The 25141-nt window shown below is 39.2% G+C and overlaps 1 protein-coding gene across 1 annotated transcript in view; it reads right to left on the bottom strand.

Moving 5' to 3' along the window:
• Nucleotides 1–25141, bottom strand: part of OSBPL10 (oxysterol binding protein like 10) — a 179568-nt gene that overhangs the window by 23373 nt on the left and 131054 nt on the right. Inside the window, exons 7-8 of the mRNA XM_074945619.1 lie at nucleotides 12829–12975; nucleotides 2330–2813 (exon numbers count right to left, since the gene is read on the bottom strand). Of these exons, the coding sequence (XP_074801720.1) occupies nucleotides 2330–2813; nucleotides 12829–12975 (631 nt within the window). The remainder of the gene's footprint in view (nucleotides 1–2329; nucleotides 2814–12828; nucleotides 12976–25141) is intronic.

The raw sequence follows: 25141 nt of genomic DNA, 5'->3' as shown, positions 1-25141 counted from the left end.
GGTGGGCTCAGTAGTATCTCAGCACATCAGGTGGCCTCCTAATGTTGTAAGTCTGGAACTTCTGGGAGATTTCAACAGTCTGCCTGCCAGCCACCCCAAATCCTGAGAGCACCCTGTGCGCTGATAGCAAGTAGGTTAAATCTTCTGACCTAGTGTATGATTTATCACAGGTGTTTTCATTAGTATTTAATTCAGAAATGAAGGGTATGCCTACACACTGACACTCAGGAAAGTTAATCCAAATTAACTCAGAGGTGTGAATTTAAAGCAGTTAGTTAAACTGTGTTAAACCCCTGTGCATTAAACCCCTGCAAATTAAAATGGCCTTAATTTGGTTTAGCTTAATTCACTTCAAGGCCATTTTAATTCTGAATGAGTGTCTCTCCACACAGGGGTTTAATGCAGTTTAACTAAGCCACTTCACCGTCAGACCTTTAATTAATTCAGATTAATTTTCCTGAGCATCCCATATAGACAAGCCTGAAGTTTCATTGAACACTCCCCTTTCACTATGAAAAATAATTTATAACAGAAGGAAAAAATGAAGCAATAAAGTCACTGAAGATCCATTGGTTCTAGTAACTCACACCCTCCCACCCTACTTCACCCCATTACCGAGCTATTGGAAACCTGACTCCCATTACCCTGTATGTTGCAATGTAAAAAGCAATGTGTCTCATGTAGTATCTAGGGTGACCACATGTCCTGATTTTATAGGGACAGTCCCGATTTTTGGAGCTTTTTCTTCCATAGGCACCTATTACTCCCAGCCCCTGTCTCGAATTTTCACACTTACTATCTGGTCAACCTAATAGTATCACATGGAATGAAACAGAAAAAAAAAAACGTGAAACAGGAGTATTATTGTAGGATTTAGACTCCAAGAGTCTTAAAAGCAGTAACATTTGTTTCAAGACTGTTCCATTTTGCAATAACTAAACAACTGAAAAGTATTAACATTAGGAAGGAGGTTATTGTACCACTTTTCTATTATTTGATTTTGTTCTTTATTTCACTGATACTTTGCTACTCCTATTTTAGCTGTGAAGTCACTAGTTAATAATTTCTTTGGACAATCACTTACCAAAGTCCATCACTACCTGCATCTACCTTGTTAGTACATTTCTTAATATCTCAGCAATACCTACCTAATGCAGTGATGAGAAAAAACAATTATTTGTTATTAGTTCTCCTTATCCCTCTACTTGGTGGTTAACTAGGACCAAAATTTTAAATTTATCTGGGACAAAACACTAGAAAATACATGTAGACAACATTATTTATTTGTAGTACTGTAGTGCCCAGGAGCTCTAGTTGTGATCCAGGACCCCATTATGCTAAGCGCTGTACAAACAGAATAATCTTGAGTAGCAAGAGGATTCACCAAGATGCTGCAATACATATTTTTTGTTTAAATAATTCATAGAATCATAGACATTTAGGACTGGAAGGGATCTCGACAGATCATCTAGTCCAGCCCCCTGCACTAAGGCAGGACTAAGTATTGATTAGACGATCCCTGACAGGTGTTTGTCTAACCTGTCCTTAAAAACCTTCAGTTACGGAGATTCCACATTAATGATGATAATGATCCAAGTGGTACTTGTCAATCCAGAGCATACATAAATGACTTATAATTTGATAATGTTTTCTATATTTATTAATCATTTTGATCAATGGATTTATCACTGAACAGGCAAATATGTTGGTTCTATTGCAAACCAACAATACAATGTGATGGTGGCCTCATCTGTATGACTTGCCAGAAAGACTGAAAAGGTACTATAGCCGAGTAAGACTTATTTAAAATGTATTTCTTCATCGAACAGAACCCAGGTAAAAGCAGATGAAAAGGCTTAACTGAAAATATATAATTATTCTATATTCTTCTGAGAACAGTTTACAGTAGTTTCCGATACTGAATTAGATACTAACTCTAAAGACGATTATTTGTTTAGCTGATACAATTGTTACTGTAAGGTACTTAAGTAAAGCTGTCATTATATTTTAGCAAGTACAATGTGACAATTTCTAAACTGTAGATTTTAATAAGTCTTATAAAAATAAAGGTACATATATTATACAAGATATATGTATACTAAAAGTAAATAAAAACTGGACAATATTCTCAAACACAAGTTCCATTATTTTAAATCTAAAATTAATGAAAGCAACAAATAGCAAGATTAAGATGCAGGGTTGTTTTTTTTAACCTTACTGGAGTTAAAAAAAAAACCAAAAACAAAAAACAAAAAACCTTCATTTATGATTTTCTGTGGGATGTTGACACTAACACCCTCCCAAAAATAAAGCAAAGCATATTTCTTACCTTCACCTACCATAGAAACACCTATTGACATTCCCATGAACTTGCTTTTGGTCCATACATGGGCGTTCACACACATTCTCTTCTCCTTGCATTCACAGTAAAAGCATGATACTGGTGGGTGATGGGATACTTGTTCAGCTACAAACCTCAGCTTGTAGCACTCTGATTGGTCCTGGCCAAATTCCTTGGTTTGGTCCTTAGAAACTACAGAGGCACTGTTAGTTCTGAATGATTTCACTTTGTCTTTAGGCACATCCCATGAGCAATGAAATGATTCACCAATTATTGGATTATAAGGTTTCTTGGCAACTGCTCCCTTTCGGCCTTCATGAAAGGCTGTTAGATAATACTCCACAAAGCAAATAATTCTTTCCTCAGGAGTGGCTCCAGCTGCAATTGACAAAAACAGGTCTGGATGCGCCATGAAATTTGCATACATCTCCAGCAGAGATCTTTTCTCCAAAATAAATGTTGGAAGCACCACCTGTATTCAAAGCAGACAAAGACAGGTATGATTCCCCATGATTATACTACAGTGATAGTAAACAGTTAAGACAACTGCAATTTTAGCTGAGCCACGCTTCATGATAGCTGTTTCCCCCACCTATGCCAGATAGCAATTTCTCTTGGAATACAGTATAAATAATGAATCAAGGAAAAATTAGCAGTCTTGATAACTGTACAAGCTGCTTCCTATGTCATTACGGTTCTCAATGGCAGACCCAGTGACATGGATCCACTATTTCCCCTTTCTCTCTGGTCAGCTAATAAACAACCCACTGTTCTTAGAAGCCTTCAGTGTTTGAGAATGTGAAAACAGTCTGGTACAAGTTAATTTAATTCTAACACCACACGAACTTGAGCTGAATTATTATTAACCCTCAAAAAAAAAAAACCTTCGCAGACTCGCAGCCTACTGAACATTTCAGAGGATGCTTATATAAATAAATGTGCCCCCATTTCCAAATGGTTAGTGAGAGCATAAAATCATCTAATTAACATTGGCTGAAAGAGTAATTTTGTTTTGTCAATAATAGTTTTACTGAAAACTATTCCAATGCACTGAAGGGCAGCAGAGGTCTGTGGAACACAGAATAATGTCTTCCTCCTCTACACAGGACCACAGGAGCGAAACTAGTGAGGAGTTACAGCTCACAGGGGAGACATACAATGTATTATCTACATGACTTAAAATGAACTGGAAGTGCCAGATCTGTCCTTGTCACTTAGAGAGACACTTTTCCACTATCTACCATCACTGACAGGGAATATGTTTGGAGCCACAGGCAAATCAGGAGCCAGGCTGCGGTAGGATGAGTATTGATGATCCCTGGGAATATTCCCAAGTAAATACACTTGTGGCCTCCTTTCTACACTCATTCTGGAAAATGAATTTCAACTTTCCTCTCCTTTGAGTTTCCTCCTTTCTCCATCACTCCCCTTCTCAGTTCATCCTTCTGCCCTGCTCCAAGAATCAGGCAAGGACAGAGTGATACCATCCCCATCTCGAATGTAAGGAACCTTGCCACTCCCCTCACTGTTATAAAATCAGACTAATGCACAGTTTAAGCCTTTTTAGTGAGTAAAGATAATGGAAGCTGTAAGCTATTTATTTCCATTCAAATTATAAAATTACAATTAACCCACAAATATTTCTTTGAATGGATTCTCTCAATGACCCAAACCCATACTGCCATATGCTACTCTACCATTGATCAGTGTTTCATAAGTGAATCAGAACAGCTGCTATTCAGGCAGGCAGAGACTGGTATTGTTGCAAAGTTCCTGTTCATATCCAAGAAGAAGGGAGACAGCTACACCGATTTAAAGGGCTCTGCTAATGTATTAATATTGTGGGCTGTACTGTATCTTTTATGGATCCCTTCATCATTTTTGGCTGTTTTAAATATATCATGCAGAACTTATGGTACATTTTTCTTCTGGGTCTGTATACTCTTGGGGACACTCTATCAGCAACGCATCTCCTACTGGACTTAAGCCCCAATCCTGCAATCTGTTGCATGTGTTTGGATCTCTGCATGCAGCCCTGCTGAAGCTGCATAACCCACACCTTACATTGTATTGGCTTACTTATACAAAAGAATTCAATAACAAACAAATAGTAGTGGATATTTTTGTTGCTTTTTAAGTTTGATTCCAGCTTTGAAGAGTAGTGGGAGAAGATCATCACAAACCATATCAAAACTGGTTTCACAGATGAAAAATAATTAACATTTTAAAACATTCACTTTCAGCCCAAATATTTATTGTCTGGTATAATTCAAATAGCAATTCATCACAGTTGCTACCTGCTTCAGTGACTTAGATTTATTATATTAAAAAAAATCTTTAGCTGTACATCTCAAAAAGTGTGTGCATCAAAAGGAGGTTGATAGCCTTTAAAAAAAATGGGTTTCATGTTCTATCATCCACAGAAAGTTAGCGATAGTTCAACAATGTATTCATTATGTCGACTTCAAGGAGGAGAGGAGGACTGCAAAGCCATCCTTTTGGTAAACCAATTCTTCCCTTTTGCCCAAGTGGCCGCATCTGACAAGAACAACATTTATTTGCACAAATCAGGGGTTGGAGAGTGGGGGGGAAATGAAGGAACACATTTAAGATGTTGCTGATTTTGTGATTTAAAGCTGAAAAGATTTCATCCCCCGAGCTTGCTTGTCAACATCCTGGGGTTCATTTCCATGTTCTCTACTGCTGGATTTATCCTCTGGAGCCAGCTGCCAGCCTAACTGCTTAAATAGGCATTAAAAATACTCAATGCTTTCATTATAATTTCAACTGCTGATTAAAAAATTTGAGAGATAGAATTCTAACTCAAACTTATAACTTAAAAAACACCCAGCAGTTTACAAGAAAAGATTTAAATTCCCATATAACAAAAAAGGCTCCACAGCTAACAACAAAATAACTAAATAGTTTCAAAAATGAAATCTCTGCAGTGGAAAATGATTCAAGTTTTTGAGCTTTCACTGAGTGATTTCATTGGGTTTTAAATCTATGTAACTTTCAAGAGTTCTAAAAAATATCTGTACAATGTTCTCTTGAACATTGAAACTATATACTGTATACTTTTGTATTTAACACTACCATGCACTAATATAAACAGTCCAAAAGATTCTGATCAATTTTTGGAGTTGACCCTCATTCTCAGAAATTAGCCAGTTTATACAGTTTTTCCACAGAAACATACAGGAGTTGTGAAAAAACTAGTGTATCTCCCTGCCAGTGCAGGAACATTCTCCATATATAGTAGTTATCCATGCGCTAACTAAAGCGACAGTTTTCTCCCCTTTCCTGGGAGACAATTCCACAGCTTAACACAATGCACGGCCCAGAAATTTGTACAGAATTAGGAATGAGAATATTTACACTTGTAACTGGAGCCATCCATTGAACTCCAGACATTTTTGTATTTGCACAAAAGGGTAAGGCTGTCTCTTCTTTTTTCACTTTGGGGGACCCTGACAAATAAAAAATTGCAAATAAGTTTAAATAGAATGAGTACTTTTGTGGATTGCATGCTTAGGTAGCATAAATCATCTGCACTAATTAATCCACTAGTCAAAGCCCTAGAGGAATGGCAGTTCTTGCTACCCCTTGGGGTTTCACAATTAGAAGAAAGCAGTCTAATAGGTGTTCTGCTTTCCTCCTTGAGGATGGGGGAGAGTGGATGGACTCAGAATAGGATTACAATCTGCCTCTACAGGATTTTATGAACCCATCTACACTTAATGCCATTTCAGGGTAGCCATGACCATAATCCTTTAAAAGATTTGTTTCAAACCGCCACTAGATCCAAGTGCCAGTTGGAGAAAGTAAGTGTGCGACTTCTTAGGACCAGAAGTATTTATTTCCTTTGTCATTGTTTGCTGTGGAGGCAGAGTGTACTGATTTAAATCAAAACGATTTAAAGTCAGCAAGCAGAAAACCTTAATTTAAGTAGATAAGGTGGATAAGGTAGTATCTTTTATTGGACCAACTTCTGTTGGTGAGAGACAAGCTTTTGAGCTCACACAGAGCTCTTCTTCAGGTCTGGGCTAGATCTTCCCAGACCCTGAAGAAGAGCTCCGTGTAAGTTCAAAAGTATAGGCAGCATGTAATGGAGGCCAGGGGAGGCTAAGCCTCCCCAAATCTCATGCTGCCGGGGGCAAAGGGGCAGTGTGAGATTTGGGGCCCCCTGAAAAATCTCCTCCTGCTATGGCCCGAATCTTGGAGGGGGGAGAGTGAGCAGGGGCAGGGCCTGAGGGCTGAATGGGAGTGGGGCATTGGCTGGAAGAGGCAGGCAGAGGGGCTAGCTTTACCTGCCACCCATGCTCAGAAGCATGTCTCTCTCACCTACAGAAGTTGGTCCAATAAAATGCACTACTCATCCACCTTGTATCTTAAATATATTGAGATCCACATGGCTATAACACTGAAAACATTAATTTAAATAATCAATTTTAATCTTATTTTGCATTTGTACTTTTTAGTTATTTTCCTAAATAAAGGTTGATTTTCATTGGTTGTTAACAATAAAAACATTGATTTACAACTAAAAAATAGCATTTACTGTAAAGTTGGTGCTTTTTTTCCCTAACCAGAAGAATACTACATATATTTATTTAAGCAATTACATAGCTTAACTTCAATTATTTAGATTCCTTCTTTAGACACTTATTATGTTAGAAAATGGTAGTCAATGCATCTCCTATTTATTTGTGCCATGCTCTATTTAAATAGAAATTCAAATTCAGTTACAAATGGAGAAAAGACAGCTTTTTATTAGTTAAATAAAACTACCTTAAATATGCTGGATACATAAAGAAAAAGGTTTATCAAAAGATTTACAAAACATTTTTGCATTTAAAACTGATTTATTAAACAAAGTCAGTATTATCTGCCATTAATGAATTGAACCGATTGTTTCTGGTCAGGATCTCCTTCAAGATTTTGGAACTAGTAGATCCCATCCTCTCACACCTGGTTTTCATTCACAGACTGGAAGATGAAAATAAACATTCCTGCTTTTTCTACTGCCGATTGGTTTCTTAACTTATGATGAACTAGTCACTGAGCTGAAGTCGTTGAATAAACTGAAATGAATGAGCGCACCGCACCTTAAGCCTGGGGGGCATTGTCCAGCTTGCCAGGAGAAGGAGAATAGTGCTTCACGGATGTGGGGGTAAGAGAGGGGCTCAGAAGCCACTGCAAAAGGGAGCGGGTAAGCATGGCAACGCTGACTCATCCCCAGAGACAGGAAGGGCTGGGGAGTTGAAAAGGAGCAAGCCTGGCAGGAGAAGCCCCTTTTCCCCAGACCAGGCGGAGCAGCCCCCATCCCCACGTCCCCTGGAAGTGGCAAAATACCAGGTTTGGTCAGGTCCTGCAGTGGGCATCGTGCTACCCGCTCCGTCCTCAGGGGGCTGGAAAGGAATTTTTCCCTCACCACTAGATTGGCCTAGGTGGAGAGTGTGTGTGTGTGTGTGTGTGTGTGTTTGGGGGGGTGGGGTGGGGGTGTTCACCTTCCCCACAGCCGGTTCAGGGAGGACTTTGCTATAGTGAGTAGCGAAGGGAGTTAGGCTATGATGTCGCAACTCATTCCGTAAGTGTAGGGCAGCTGTCCAGTGCAGGAACTCCCCAGAGAAGGGATACAGTGACCAGATAAATAGCTTAGTGAAGGACTTAAAAAGGAGACGTTTGTTAAAGGAGCAGAACAGGGGCGGGCGAGGGGGTGGAAGGGTGTTCAGGGCTCCTGTAACTGGCATGGCAGGAGCCAACCCCCCCTTCCTTTATAGCCCACCTTAACCCCCGTAACCACGTGGCTTGGCTGGGGACCAAGATGGAAAAAGGGAAGGCTGGAATAAACCCCAAGGTAGTTATTGAAATGATCATGGGGTTACCTGCACAGTACACTTTTATCTGCTGGGTAGTCCCAGACATCTAATAATAAACTTGCAGCCTGATTAAAACCATATCAGGTGTCTCCTGTCCTCCTTTCGGTACAGCCGGACAAGAAGGCATTCTCTGTGCCTACAGGAAAAGCTATTGCTGTCAAAAGCTGGTTTAACACTTCAGCATACTCTGGTTCCAGGTGCTTAGCCAGTGACATCTCCTAGTTCAGTGGTTTGACTTTCTTTAAAACTTCAAAGCAAACATGTACAGATTAATATTTTTTTCATTTAAATGATTTTTACAGATTATAATACATTTAGGCCTTAACATAAATTGCCATAATTTCACATTTAATTTTAAATAGATTTTTTTAAAAGCGTGTATTTAATTAATATGAAACTATTTGCTTTAAATAAAAATGGGAGTTTTTTTAATTAACATGATTTATACTTATCCACTTTGCTGTGAGGCAAGAGAGTTGGGCTGCCATTCTACTGAAGGGGGAAGGGAGTATCTGACAGAGCCACTCCCTGACAATTCACTGTTTTAAGAGGGACAGAAGCATTCTACTATTCAAAGACGTCATTGTGGGAGTAAAAATAGGGCATATTTGCATCCCAGTGTTAAGCTTTCAAGCCAGATGTCATTTGAAAAATAAGCAAAAAGTTTTGTAACATGGGAAAATAAACTACCATGTCCATTTCTGATGAATGGATTTATTTCTTCTCTTCTGGGTTATGGCATGACTTTGTTGCTGTATATGTTGTCAGCCATTTACTTCTAGGATAGCAAAAAAACTGGGAAGAGAGGGGAGGATACCAGGCACCTCAGGAATAGTACCCAAAGTTGTCCCAATTGATCTGTCTGATGGAATGCGTGTGACCAATAACCCAGCTATCCAAATTACACGACAGAAATGGCTGCTGAAAAAGTATTAGGCTAATAGTAATTTCATTAAAAGCCAAAGAATGAACACATTTCAAAAATTATTTGCACAATAAATCTATTTTAAAAAGCACGTTAAAGTGCAGCCTAAAAACCTTGATCCAGCTAAAACCTCAGTGATACGCTGTGATCTACTAATGCAGAGCCATGGACCCACACGCGGCGCCTCTGACTGCGGTGGAAGTGCACGTGAGTGCAGGAGCCTGCTCTAGCAAAACCTGATGAAATCAGTGATGTCAAGTCAAAATAGCAAGTGCAATATAATCCTTCAATATGAAATGTGGCCGCACATCTCCTTCCAGCAGCGAGCACCTCTGCAACGTTAAAGTGCTGCTATTCTCTCCTTAGGAAACTTGAGTCAGTTTGTATGTAGCCAATGCTAATATGCCAACATAAGAAACCAGTCCTTAGGAAAGGGAAAAGATGCTGTTTTCTTTTATATGGCTCATGAATTTTATGATAAAGTCTTTCAGGAGCAATTGCCACTAAGTGCTCAGAAGAGCACTCTTTGGCCACGTATGTATCGTACAACAATTTCTACTTTATGAAAGCAACTGAAGAAAAAGCCCTGGTGGAGTAGGCACTGAGAAATTCAAAAACACTTAAAACTAAACTGAAGTAATTTCAAAGATCTTTTGATTTTAACATCCTCTCTGTCACAGCTAGCTCCTGCAGACCCAAAAACTGACCAGTATCAAAGTTATCTGGGATCTGACTTTTAGAGGAATGGTTAAAAATGAAATAAGTACGGTCACCAAATAAACTAGGCTTTGTTTCTACACAGGCTAAAGGTTGCCTCTCTGTATTAGTCAGCAAATCTAGACAATTTTTAAAAATAAATAAAACCAACCAACCAGTCAGTACTTTTTTAAAAATTCCCAAATGGTTAGAAAAGGTTTTTAGGCCATGGTAATACAGTGGTCTTACTGATACTCTTACTATTTGCATTCATGCATCATTCACACTAAAAATGAACCTGACGTGGCTAAACAAGTTTCTTATTCTTCATTTGGCATAAACATCTATATACACACACAATTTGCCAATATTAGGGTCGGATGCCATTCATCCATGTGCTCCAAAGTTCACATAGCCCTCTGTAATGCTCTGTCAATGTGATCAGAGATCAGGGTCAGAGTATAGATTCTTATGATCTTTATTTATTTATTTTTGCACACTTAGGAATATTTACATTGTTACAAAAAACAAACAACCCACACTCACAGCCTAACAAATTATCAACCTTTGGGGGGGAAAAAACGTTTTTTGATTCTCACATTGGATGAGAAGTGATTGATCAGAAAACAAGATATTAATGTTTCACTTGCTATAGACTCAATTTAATGTTCCTCTCATTCATACTATTTTGTATTTGGGGGTTGTGTGTGGCAGCACACAGACAGCAAAGGGACTGGAAATTTAAAAAGAAATCCCCCATCACCATCTCGAAGAAGCTCAAAGATAGTTTGATATATTAGACAAATAGTTTTACTGCCCCTCAGGTGTTTTTGTGGAGTGATAAAAGTCACATAGGTTACCAAAAGTAGAAAATGGTTTGCAAAATAGAAGGTGTTAATGGTGAAGGTCTATGAAGCTTCTAGATCTAGTGTAACATTCTGAATTCAGGATAGAAATGTTACAGTATTTATACCAGACCACTAAAGTTGAAGAGCCCTAAGAGGCTGAAGAATGCAAAAACTAACAAACAAACAAAAATACAAATAGTATGCAGGCCTGGGTGTTTCTCTCACCTCTAAGAAATGAGAATAGAAGTAATACAGAAATGAAGTGGTGAAACTTTGGTTGCACTCACAAAAAAACATTACCGGCACTGTGGGTATCTGATATTATTGTTGCAATGGATTAAAGGACTGTTTAACCTTGAAGTTGTCATTTTCATATTATTTTGTCTTATTATTTCAACCATTTTAGGAGAAGAAGGTATATATGCAAGTATATGAGGAGAGGACGGACCACACTGGGCAAATCCTTTATTTCAGAGAAAAATAATATAAAGTAAATTAATAAAATTCGGTTTCTAAGATCAAAAGGAAAGCAAAGCAAAGCTTTTTTGTATATCCACATGCCCCTGAGAAGAGCTCTCTTTCATAATTACTCTACCATACAGACACAACTCTCTGATCTTCCCATATTGCTTTTATTTTTGGAGGAAACAAGTCAGAATAAATTCATTTTACTTATTTCACTTCTTTGACGATAACAGCAACAACAACAAAAAAGCTTTCTGTAAGGGCACTCCATGCCATTAAGAAAAAAAAAATCCTCTCAGTGCCTATGCATCCACAAGAGATAAAATCACTAGAGAGTGGAATACAAAATTATTAACGGAAGGAAGTTCTAATTTTCAAACTATCTACAAATTTTCCAACTCTGCAGGGGCTTACAGAAAATCTCTCAGGTGACACCTCTACAACAAGATTCCTTTATTTGTATATATATATATATATATATAATGTAAAGTAATATATATATCATTTATTTGAATGGTTTCAGAACAAAGGAATACACAAATGTAATCTTTTGTAATATGACTAACAAGAAGAGTAGTTTTGTCCTGACCAGCCATAATTTTGTTATACTAAATTGCCTGAAGTTTTCATGTGATCCAAAGGTATCGGATACCAAAGTACTAATTAAACCCATCTTCCTTGTTCCATAAATTGAAAACCTTTAACTCCCAGTGTTCACATTGTCTTTTTAGAAGCAGGTGAAATGAAACTGACTATGGGCCTAATCCTGCATTTTTTGCACAGCCAATAAACCCACTGCTTTCATGGGTGTTTTGAATGTACAAAGAATGTAAGATTTTGCCCTGAATGAATGGTAAGAAAAGGCGATAAAGACCCTGGCCTTGCAAACATTTATGCATGTGAGAAACTTTACTCACATGAGCAATCATACCAAGTCCAATGAGTCTACTCACACCACAGTCATAGGTGCTGGAACAATTTTTATAGTGGGTGGACTGACAGCCATTAAACAAAATTGTAAACCCTGTGTATGATGGAAACCACTTCAAACCAGGGGGTGCTCCCGCACCCCCAGCACCACTAGTTCCAGCATCTATGAACATAGTTAAGGATATGTGTGTATGTGTTTACAAAATGAGGGCCTTAAAGAGCAAGACAGAAATTTTATCATGGCCTCTATTCTGCTCCTGATGACTATAATGGGACTAAAAGATTTGGTCAAATGAAACTGTGAGCTGCCCTGTGGAAACATTATACCACAATTCCAGATTTGTTTGGATTAAACTGTCACCATCCCAAATGGAATGTGAGGTCTTGTTTTGAAGCCCACAGTAGAGTCTAATTTTCTAAGACAAATGCAAATCTGTAAAGCTCCTCCACCACTGCCTACAAACAAACAAACAAACAAACAAACCTTTTCCTCTCCTTCGTTTCTGCAGCTCCTGCGGCTGTCATTTGACATGAAAAGCCTGCTTAAGAAAGCTGATCACCCTCCATACTGCCCCGGGATGGGACCACGCTTTTGAAAAGAAGCAAATCTATGAAAACTATTGGTTAAGAGTTTGCAGAATAGGTTGGGATCTGAAACAAAATAGTCTGGGAGGAAGAACTGATTTAGTAAGAAAGAATGCGCAACTTAAAAAAAAATATATAGAGATGTAATGTGCCTACCCTGGTTAGATCCATGCCAAGTTTGAGCTGTGAGATGAGATGAAGAATTATGCTACGCTGATCTTCCATGACTCCTAAATCCTCCTCTTCATTATCTTCGGTATCTGTCATCTCATCTTCAACCAGGATCAACTCAGGAGCTGAATGCTAAAATGAAAACAATCACCAAGCATCACCAACTGGATAAACAAGTAGCAACATATGTCATGTACTTATGCATGCTTAAAAATGGGGATAGCTCAGAGCACCCAGGGGGCCCCCTTACAAAGATCCACTTAAGGCTGTACCACAACTTTGATGTTTCAGTGGCAACAATGGTGATTATTAGCAAGTATTAATTTATAAATTATTATATAATATTTGTACTGCAGTAGTTCCAGTCAGCAACAGGGGCACATTGTGCGAAGTTCTGATACAGGTATACAAAAGCAAAATGCCTTCCCCTCCAGAAGCTTGTTCTTTTCTTTATCTATTAAGTAACAAGCACGGTTGAGAATCAGTATCCTCAAGAGAGTTTCAATTTACTAAACCACTCATGTAAATAAATATCTTAAGAAATCATAATATTAAGGACTAACTTCACATGATTCTTCCCCTCATTCATCCCAATTGCTCAACTCTGGAAATCATGGATCAAGTAAATTTTGAATAAAATGCTTTTCAGTGCTAATTTGACCCTTATACTCAAGATCTTTCTATAATGGAGGTAAATTGGAGTCTAATCAGACGTATATACATTAATGTGAATTTTTCTGCTCATTGCAGTGCTATGAATTCGTGGCATGGTGTTCAACATTTAGCTTGTTTGTGTTCAAGACAGAGGAGCAATAGTACATCTGCCCATTTTCCAGATATCAATTAAGGATTAAAAAAACAGAAAAAGTATGCCACTTCCCTCCAAAGTATACAGAGAGTGTGTGTGTGTATGGTGGGGGGTGGGGTGGGGAGGAGGAGGAGTATAGTAAATTCTGCAACAAAACATAACACTTTCTTGACTCTTAAATTGCAATATATTAATTAACTACATCTGGGTGGTAATTATTTAACTCAATTCTTTTAATATGGAATTCACTCCCCTTGGTGGTTCATCAGAGCTAGAGTCTAACAAGCTTCAGGGCCAGGACATGAATTATTTGGGTTTGCTTTTACAAGTTCTTTTTTTGTTTGTTTGTTTGTTTACATTGCTGAAAAATTTACAAGACAGTTGTTCACATTTCTTGAGGCAGCACCAACGGTTCTTTACTGCTAACTCTGGTGTGTAGCTGTGTCTTATATAGATTTAATTTTGTAAAGAAAGAATATCACTGCGGCAGCAACAATTGCTCTATTATACAAATCAATAAATAATTTTAAAGAATTACAAAAGACAGGCTGTGATGATTTTTACAGCGAAGTCTAAACATTCCAAGCAAAAGACAAAAAACTGACATTCTGCTTGTTCTTTTATTGTACACAGAATTGGGTTTTAAAACAATTTGCTCGGAAGACCGTCTATAATCATGTTAGAGCCAAAAAATGCTCATGTGGCTTACAATATTAACATACACAAAGCAAGACTTATTTACCAATATTCTACAGGCTAGTCACTATTCTGTATAGATGTTTTCATGATTTGGATCAGGCTTTCTTTTTTTTTTATAATCGAATGCATGTTTCAACAGCTGTCCTCCAATATAAACCATTACTAGAAAATCTCTGAACTCAAATTAGTTATGTTAATTTCGTCTGGTGAAACACCACTAGAACACAGAGCAATTAAAAAGGTTCTTTGTAACTACTCCATCTAGAAAACATTATATAATGCCAAACCTGGTGAGCTGTAACCTTAACAACTGGGGAAGCTTTTGAAAGGGCAAAACAACCACTTTTCTCCACTCAGAAAAATGTATAGCAAGATAACCCGCCCACCCACCACTAATCAACTAATGCATGATTGACAAGTTCAGTTTCAGTATGTTAGCACATAATCTGACAACACTTACTATACGTGATCTAATTCCATAAGCATATAGTAGATGCAGAATGCTGCAGCCCTATGCTGTTATGTACATAACTGAATTCCATCTGGAGGGACTGTGGGGAGGGGTCTTCAGAACTTACAGTAGACGTTTCTACAGCAGGCTTGCCTTTCATCCAGCTTGACCTCATCAAGAGTACTGTGCTACCGTTATCAGTACCGCTGCTCTTGCTGCTAGCTTGGTTAATGGCGCACAAGCTAGAGCTGGAATCAGTAGTACTAAGAACAGGCAACAGAACCTCCCCCTCCCCTCCCCAACCCCCCCCCCTTTTTTTTTTTTTAATTTCAACTGAGTTTAAAAGAGAGTGTGCTGATGTCAATCTGCTGCCTGCATTTCTAGTCACATGACATTGAGATCTGCGGGCTTAACTGCAAATAACTCCCACTGGAAAGATGTTGCTGCTGTTTCCTGAAGGATATCCCAGGGGGCAGCTTTCTGCTTGTATTTTTTAAAGTTTCCCCAAGCACACATGGGCAGACAACAGCCTAGCAGGAGAAATATACTTATCTTTCATTTGACAGACTAGTAGATAACAAGCTCTCAAGTGACACCAAAAAGCTGTAACTAAGCTTTCAGTTAATAGAATACTGACAGCCATGTGACCCTTAACAGTTTATGAAAAATTACTGACACACTGGACAAGAGATTAAATTACTGACAGAATACACTGAGAATTGTATTTTTCTTTTGAAAACGATATATTCCTCTAGGTACACAGTTTTCAGATTTTTATTCTTCATAAATTCAAAAATGTTACTAACCAAATATCAACTGGCTACTGTTTCTGTTCCAATTTAGTGCAATGGTACAACACTAATATTATATTTGCCTACTCATTTAGGGTATTTTTTTTAAATGAACAAGAATTCTTTCCTTGCATATCATTAAGCTGAATGAGTAGATTTTTGAACCTGGGATTCTACACTTTTAAGGGCAACTTTGAACGTACAGTCCATAATTAAGGCTATGTTTTAGTCATGGGTATTTTTAGTAAAAAGTAATGGACAGGTCAGGGACAGTAAACAAAAATTCACGGCCTGTGACTCCTCTATGATTTGTACTATATATACTCCTGACTAAATCGGGAGGAGAGGGAGAAGAGCCTGGGGGTTCTGTGGGTGCTGGGGGGCGGGGGAGGCCTGGGAGCACCATGGGTGTTGGAGGGGGGGCAGTGGCGGCACGTGGCCCAGGACCCCCGCTGGTGAGGGGAGAAGGGGTTGGCGGGGCCGGCAGGCTCCCTACCTGGCTCCATGTCTCTCTGGAAGCAACGACATCCTCCTCCCTTAGCTCCTAGACAAAGACGAGGCCAGGCAGCTCTGCGTGCTGTCTCCACCAAGAGCGCCAGCTAACCGTGCCAATGGGAGCTGTGGGGGGGGCAGTGTCTGCAGGCAGAGGCAGTGCGCAGAGCTGTCTGGCCATGCCTCCACCTAGGAGCTGAGGGATGTCTCCGCCCACCCACCGAGGTAAGCGCCACCCAGAGTCCTCACCCCTTCCCACGCCCCAGCCCACCACCCAAACTCCTGCTCCTTCTGGGGGAGGGGAACACAGTGGCCTGAGACTGCCCCAGCAGCGGCCGGTGCAGCTGGCCCAGGGGCTGCTTGAGCTGCTCGGGCAGCCTCCGGGCCAGGTTCATCGGCCGCTGCAGAAATCACAGAGGATTTCCATAATCAATACAATTGTCAATGTCATGTGAAACTAGTATATTATGCTTAATATTTAAAAAAACCCTAACATTTCCCTAATTCTTTTTTAGAATATTAACCCCTCCTCAGTGGCGTTAGAACAATTTTTATAGCGGGAGTGCCGAAAGCCATTGAACAAATCTATAAACCCTGTATATGATGGAAACCACTTCACGCCAGGGGGTGCTGCAGCATCTCCTCTTCCAGCACCCCTGCCCCTACTCACACCACATATGCGGAGAGAGACTACGGTTTTCAGTAAAAATGAAGAGCCCCTAACTTTGTAAACTGCTCTAAAAATAAAGTGTGTCAATATTAGCTTTTAATCTAGAGTGAACAGTAATGCAGCCATGGAAATATTTTAGTTTTCTTCTCCTTTTCATTCTTTGCCAATGAAGGTTAAAAAGCCAGCCAGCCAGCTGCCATTTTCATTACAGAAAGTGAACTGCAGTCCTCTTTGGTGCAATAAGTCATATCCTTTAAATACTGTTTCCTAAGTGTAGGTGAATTGCCTATTAAGTGCCTTGAACATACAAAAGACTTTTTCAATCAATGCACAAACAAAATTTCTCCAAAAAAGTACTTGGTGAAGCTGTCACCGTATAACCAGATTCTAGGACATGTGTGCATACAGCCACAAAACAAAAGTATGTTGCATCAATAAAATGTTAACTAATATCCAATCAGGTTTTTATTCTTTATCTTCCAACAAAAACACACACACAATGGAGTATAAAACTAAGAATTAACCATTCAGCTGAGCACAGAAGATTATGGCACCTCCTCTAAATAATTACAGTACAGTATGTGAATGATGGGGTCGCCAAGCCTGGCATTGGACTTGGTGTGGTCCGGGACCAAGGCCCAAGCCCCACCAACCGGGGCCAAGAGCTTCAGCCTGGGTGGCAGGGCTCAGGTTACAAGCCCCCCACCACCACCACCACCTGGGGCTGAAGCCCTTGGACTTTAGCTTTGTCCCCCCCCGGCCCAAGGTGGTGGGGCTTGGGCCCCACCACCCACGGCAGCGGGGCTCAGGAGATCTCAGGCTTCGGTCCCCCTTCATGGGGTCATGTAGTAATTTTTGTTGTCAGAAAGGGGTCTCAGTGCAATGAAGTTTGACAACCCCTGGTCTAACGTAACTCAAAAAAGGCAAACCAAAGCTTACAATAGTGGGGATGAGATAGTAAACAGAACATAGCTTCCCAAAAAATTTCTAGAAGATGATACGTGAAAAATACCTGGTTATTTCTAGCAGTCCTAATTAAGGTTTAAAGTTTAAATATTTAATTTCAAAGTAACCAAATACTTTTTAGGCCTCCCTCAATATTAATATCTTTTAGGTTCAATTGTAGGAGATTTATGAAAATGCACTCTTCTGAAGGAGAATGGTTTTAAAAACAGTCAATTTAATTAAAAAGGGGATTGTTTCATTTAGAGAGGTCATCTGTTAAGACAGGGAATTGATGTTTTAACTAATGGACTTTGTCAAGAAACATCAATTCCCTTTCTAAGAGATGAAATCAGTAAGTAAAAATTCCTTCCAATAAGTAGACTGTCTACAAAAAAAAAATAATAATAATCAGGAAGAGTGCACTTCCATAGGTCGTAAATAAAATCCATATAGCCAATGACAGATTTTCTATATGAGGAAAAACCTCATTAATCCTCCACTCCACTAAAAAAATCTCTCAACAAGTTTGGATTTTTCAAATTCTGATGACAGTCTCATAACTGAATTTTACAGGTGGTTAGTCCTTTTGAAGTAATCAGTTTCAAGACCAAGTTTCCAAACATGGACTCCCAAACTGTACAGGCAAATGTCTTTAGAATAAATTGGGTAATTGTACGATGAACCATGACAGGGGGCTTCACTTTTTTTTCTGGCAGTACAATATGGTGACAAAATAAGGGCAATGCACATTTAAGGCTATATATGCTGAGGCTTCATATTAAAGTAAGGAGACAACTGTCATTGCTATACCTGAACTACTATCTTCAGTTCCTCTAGGTACTTCTTTACTGGAAAGATATAGACAAACGAGAAAAATTCCAAGGAGGACATAAAACGATTAAGGGGGCTGAAGGACTGACTTATGAGATGAGACAAAAGAGCTAAATGTGTACGATTTAGCCTAGTAGTGAGTGAGGAAAGAAAAGAAGAACAAATATTTGAAAGGTATAAATGGTAAGTATGAAGAAAATTTAGTATGGCACAAGGGAATATAAGCAGGAGCAATGGGATGAAACTAACAGAAGCAAAGTTTAGGTTAATGATCATGATTCCTTGACAGTAAAATATATTAGGATTTTAATTAATTTCCCAAGGGATGAGGCTTCCACATTTAAAACTAGATTGGGAAATGCACTAGAATATATACTGTAGTGAACACTCACTCATGGAGAAGGCTGGACTAAATTACTCAAAGTGGAAAATTACATCTTGTTTAATTACAATGTTAAACACAATTTAGCATTCAGTGTAGGCAAGGATTGCCATGTTTAATGATGAGTCAACTGGTCATAGCTAGCCTCAATCAGTAAACCTTAAATTCAGTGTAGACAAATAGTCTTTTACATCTCTAATTTTTCATTCTGAATTTCATTCTGTTCAAAATAGAGGTTTGCCAGCAGCATTCATCACTTGCATATGTAATAGCGATTAAAACTCACAGGCCAGATTCTTGGCTAGAAGTCCACAGAGCTATGCCAGTTTGCATTAGCTGAGAAATTAGTCCCATACATCAGTCACCACTGTCAGTGCCAGAATTAGATTCCTTTTTATACAGTAGGTAATATTAACAGCACGTTTAGACATATTGATTAACAATGAGCCATTACTGCTCAGGGGGTTTGTCACTAATTGCATATGTATCTCTGTGAGTGACTTGTCAGCTTCTTTTCTTGTCTGTATTTATACCTTCCAATCATTTAATCATATTCGTTACCAACTGCAGCATGTGCATGATGAGATAATATCCATCAATACAGTGTACCCTTATTGACAGTGAGTTGAGTGAGCTAACCTATCATTTGAGTCTCAAGTGCAGCTTGTTCAGAAGGATCAATTTAGTAAATGGTCTCATGTAGGAGCTAGCTTGTCAGTGGGTGCTAAAGGAAAAAAAATCCAGAAAGACTAATCACAAACTAAAATTACCTCTCAAAATAAAAAAAAACTGACTATAAAAAGACAGTGTCCCACACCTCAAATCCATACTACAGCCACAAGTTACGGTAAGTGTTACAAACACCATCCAGGGAGTACAACTCTCCTATCAGAGTAGAAGCGATTTAAATCACTGATTTTAATCATGATTTAAATCAGTAAACAGAAAACCTTAAACTAAATGATTGATTTTAATCACCTTTTGCATTTGTACTTTTTAGTTATTTTCCTAAAGAAAGGTTGATTCTCATTGGTTGGTAACCATTAAAACATGTTGATTTGCAACCAAATATACTCTTTACACTAAATTTGGTGCTTCTTTTTGTTAACCTGAAGGACAGGTTTATTTAACAAATTAGATAGCTTAATTTATGTTTGTTCAGATGCCTAAATTTTACTCTTTTTTAGTATCTTTAAGAAATGCATCAGTCACAATTTTCATTTACTGGATGATGGTTCGTTGTGTCAAGCTCCATTTGGAGATAAATTCAAATAAATTAAAAATGAACAAAACCAGACTTTTTTAATTAAATAAAATGACCTTAAGTGTGCTGGATGCATAAGAAAAAAGTTTATCAGAACAGGTTTTCCATATATAGTTTATATATTTATTTGAACTTTTTATCTGTAGTTAGTAAGTTGAACTGATTGTTTCTGGTCACCATGTCCTTCAAGATCTTGAACTAGTAGCTCTCTACGCAAAAGAATAAATGGACACAAATCAGACATCAAGAATTATAACATTCAAAAACCAGTCGGAGAACACTTCAACCTCCCTGGTCATTCAATTTCAGACCTAAAAGTGGCAATTCTTCAACAAAAAAATTTCAAAAACAGACTTCAACAAGAAACTGCAGAATTGGAATTAATTTGCAAACTGGACACCATTAAATTAGGCTTGAATAAAGACTGGGAGTGGATGGGTCATTACACAAAGTAAAAACTATTTCCCCAGGCTAATTTTTTCCCCTACTGTTACTCACACCTTCTTGTCAACTGTTTGAAATGGGCCATCCTGATTATCACTACAAAAGGGTTTTTTCCCTCCTGCTGATAATAGCCCGCCTTAATTAATTGGTCTTGTTACAGTTGGTATGGCAACACCCATTTTTTCATGTTTTCTGTGTATATATATCTTCCGACTGTATTTTCCACTGCATGTATCCGAAGAAGTGGGTTTTAGCCCACGAAAGCTTACGCCCAAATAAATTTTTCTCTCTAAGGTGCCACAAGTACTCCTCGGGTTTTTTTTGCTGATACAGACTAACACGGCTACCACTCTGAAACCTTACACCTACTTGTTATTCATAGATTGGAAGAGAAAAAACAAGCTTTCCTGCTTTTTCAACTCTCAATTGGTTTCTTAACTTTGAAAGTATCACTGAACTAGTTGTATAAACTGACATGAAGAAAATATTCTCTGCACCTAGAGAAGAGGCTACTGCTGTCAAATGCAGGTTTAGCACTTCAACAAAGTCTGGTTCCAGGTGCTTAGCCAGTGACTTTCATCAGTTCAGTGGTTTGATTTAGGAGCCTAAATCTCACTTTACAGCGGCCTTGGTCATGCACTTTCAATGAGACATCAGCTTTCAAGTGCCCAAGTCACTTTTGAAAATGGGACTCTGGAACTTTTACCACCATCGGCGAGGCTGCGAGTCTTTCACAGAGGTCACGGAAGTCACGGATTCCACGACTTTCCGGAACCTCCATGACTTCCGCAGCTGCAGCAGCTGGGCTGACCCCAGGGTGGCCAGAGCAGCTGGGGTGGCCCTGGGGCCAGCGGCACCAGCAGCTGCTCTGGCTAGGCAATGCAACTGGTCCCAGGCACTGCCCGGGAGCCGCGGTCTGGGAGCCACAGCAGGGCCCTGGGCCACCCCGCATCCGCTGTGGTAGTGGCGGGGCCACAGGCCTCCCGGAGCAGCAGCAGTGTGGTCCCGGGCCATCCCCGTCTCCCAAGAGCGGCAGCAGCAGCCAGGTCCTGGGTTGCTCCCCACCCCCAGGAGCAGCAGCAACCACCGGAGTACCCCACCCAGCAGCAGCGTCCACTGGAGCACTCGCCACGCCCCCTAGCACCTAAGATTTAGGCATGGGTATTTTTAGTAAAAGTCAGAGACAGGTCACTGGCCATGACATTTTCGTTATTGCGCATGACCGGTTCGTGACTTTTACTAAAAATACCCGTGCCTAAATCATAGCTTTAATCATGGGCTTATGGAGGCTACAGTTCTAGAGCTAAGTTTTCACAGCCCACACATCCTGCCTTACTATAAAAAGACCTCCTAAAGGAGGCCGTGGAGTAAGGTATTTGACTCAATTGATACATTTCAAACTCCAGTGATATGCAGGGGCTGATTGTCCATATCACCACATACTCCATTTGCCGTAACCAATAAGGGAGCAATTTTTCAGCAGAAAGATTATTTTTCAAAACTAAATAGTAAAAAAGCTACCCTTAAGAGTTTCTTTATAAAATTTGTTTCCAGGAGCTTAATCATAACATGCTAGGCTTGCTATATGAGAGTCAAAATTAAACTTGACCTTTTAAAAAATGGTTAATATTAAGCAGTCAACAGACTAACTGGGATGGGGGAAATTGCAATTAAAAAAATTAAGTTACTATTTACAAAGAATCGTGACATGGAATCTGTCGTTGGAATCTTGGTTAAAGACAGAGAGCCTGATTTTCCTCTTACTGATATCAAAGTAAATTAGAAATCCACCAGAGGATTCACACAGGCATAAGAGGAACCAGGTCCAACTTGAGCATATGAAAATATTCATGAAGTCTAATTGAAATAACTGAAATTCCTGAAAATATAGGTTTTTAGCTTCTTATAATTAATTGCTTTTATTCAGTTCTGATTTATGTGACTCTTCTCCATATACAAACATTTTCCCATTTAAATAAAATTTGTTACCAAATTTCTAAGCATCTAGCATTACTTTTTCCACTAAAACTTTGACTGTAACTCTAGGTTCATTTTGCAAGCATGAATGAGTCATGCGTGACATATATGGTGACAATGTTACAAGATAAAAGTTTATTTTTTTCAGATAGTCCTTTGGGTGAAGTTTCAGTCATTAGAATATTTCCTTAAGTTCCATTTCCAGCCAAATACAGGTGATAGTTTTATTTTTGATACTTCTACATTATATTCTCACATTTGAGAGAATTTCCCTATAAATGAAATGTTTATGACATGTCTAGATTGTTCTTTTTCCTGTTGAGTTTGTTATTCCCATTTGGAATTTGAGGGCTTCAAGACAAGCCAATAAATTCTTAAGAAAACAATCCTATGAATTCTTAAACCTTGAACATTATGTGGACAAAATTTCCATGTTTTGTAATTTTGCTGAAATTATAAAGCTTTACATAAAAAGTTAATTTTTTACAAAATCTCTTTGTGGATTTACTCGTAAGGAGCAGCCCATATTTTAAAAGTGTGGTTTGATACCAAAGCTGTAAATTTTAATATTTTTAGTCATGAAGGCAGGCTGGCATGTATAGATTAGGCATTCAAAGAAAAATAAACATATCATCAAAGCATATATGTAGTTTCCAATCTCTTCCTTTCCTGCAAAAGAAGACTACCTAACACCAGAAGGCAAAGAACCAAAGTTAGACTTTCAATATCTAGATATTAACAAAAGTGTTAATGAAAATGTTTTGACATTTTCTTTAAACAGGGAAATTAACTATTCATGAAATATGCATCACTGACTGCTCTTGGACTCAAGTCTTTGACGCACAGAACAAGTACAGAAAGTGCAAGCTTTTCTTACCTATACTGACAACGTGCTTTAACTCCGACCTAAAGTGATCACAATTAATGGTGAAGACATACAGTAACACAAAAGTGAGAAATAGGTGGTGAGGGAAAGAATTCAACAAGGAACAGTTGTGATTCTTATGAGGGGTGGAGAAGGTACGATATATATCTGGTATGAGCCATAAGCAGCATATCTTCTATGCTTTAATGTAATTGATGTTATTTGTGCAATTCTTCAAAGAAAAATTTGTGGGAATTCATAAATACAGTAGTTATTTGAGTTTTCTTTTTAGAAGAAACTATCCATGACCTAGGGATTTTTTTTTTTTTTTTACAAACTTCACACACTCAAGGGACACTAAAATCCTCAGTAAGATCTGTATATTTCAACCCTTCCATACCAAGTTGTTCTACAAGACCAACCACTTCTCCCATTTAATCAAATATGCCCTCTACCAGTTGCCATGTGAAAAGAGATGGGCCTTGCAATGTAGTCTTGTGGTCAAATTTGGACTCCGATGGACTGAGGGAGAGTGTAAATTTTTGAGTCCAGTCTCCTCAGAGAAAGCAACCAGTTGCCAGACCTTCCCTGTTCAAACAGCAGCTGTACAATCAAAAGCCGCTGCTGACTGCAGCTGTAGCAGTATCACATCAGGAAAGATGCCATTTCTGAGAAAGTAAAATCCTAAACCATTTGGAACTTTATAGATTAAAAATCACTTTTAATCTCCACCCACAATCCAATAGGCAGCCAGTGCAGACTACAGAGCACTGGTGTAATGTACTCCTGACATGAAGCACAATTTAATAAGCAGGCAGCCACATTCTGCACAGGCTTGTATTTCTGAGGGTTTTCAAGGCAGAGCCAAATATGCACCCCTCCTTCCCACACTCCCTGTAAGCATTCCTTTCAATAATGGCTGCCCCCACTCATTCCCTCCAGACCTTCCACAATTCATCCCTTCAGACAGGTGCTGATCCTCCACCACCACCACCCAGTGGGCAACAGTAGGCCTGCAGGGGGAGGCTGCTGCTGTTCTGAGTGGAAGGGATGCTGAGCTAATAATAACTCCATGATGCTGGGGAAGGCCTAATGCCCGCAAAGTGCAGTGAGAGAAGTAGAGAGGTCTCCCCATAGGGACCAGCAGATCAGGGATCCCAGCTTCTACCTCCCCCACCCCCAAAAATGCCAGGCCCTTGAGGGGACCTCAGAGCTTGGGAAGGGGGAATTCACGCTCATGGGACTCTTTTGGAGTGACAGGCGACATTGCCCTCTGACACGCACACCTTGGGATCCCCCAGATAAACTCTTAGCCCTCCAAGGTCTGAGGCTGTGTTCACCCCATCCCAGTGTGCTACAGTAGTCTAATCTCAAATTGATAAAGACATGGGTAGCAGTGGTGAGGTCTTTGGGCAGGTCACACCTTCTTCACCAAGTACAAGTGGGGAAAGAAAGCAATTTATCACATCTGCTACCTATACATCCACAAGCTGTAAAGGATCTTGCAAGACCCCCAAAATGGAAATCTGAACTAAAAAAACAGCAGGTGTACTCCCTCAATCAAGGGGACTGATCAGATGCAAGGTTTAATCTGGTTACTTCCCTCAGCCTACCAATGTTATCTATGACTTGTTTGGGTTAGACTTCTACCGGCTATCATCCAGGCCGCACTCTTGCCC

Source organism: Natator depressus, chromosome 2 (assembly GCF_965152275.1).
Source record: "Natator depressus isolate rNatDep1 chromosome 2, rNatDep2.hap1, whole genome shotgun sequence".
Classification (NCBI taxonomy): domain Eukaryota; kingdom Metazoa; phylum Chordata; order Testudines; family Cheloniidae; genus Natator; species Natator depressus.
Note: the sequence above shows the minus strand (reverse complement) of the source record. Positions and strands in the feature narration are given on the sequence as shown.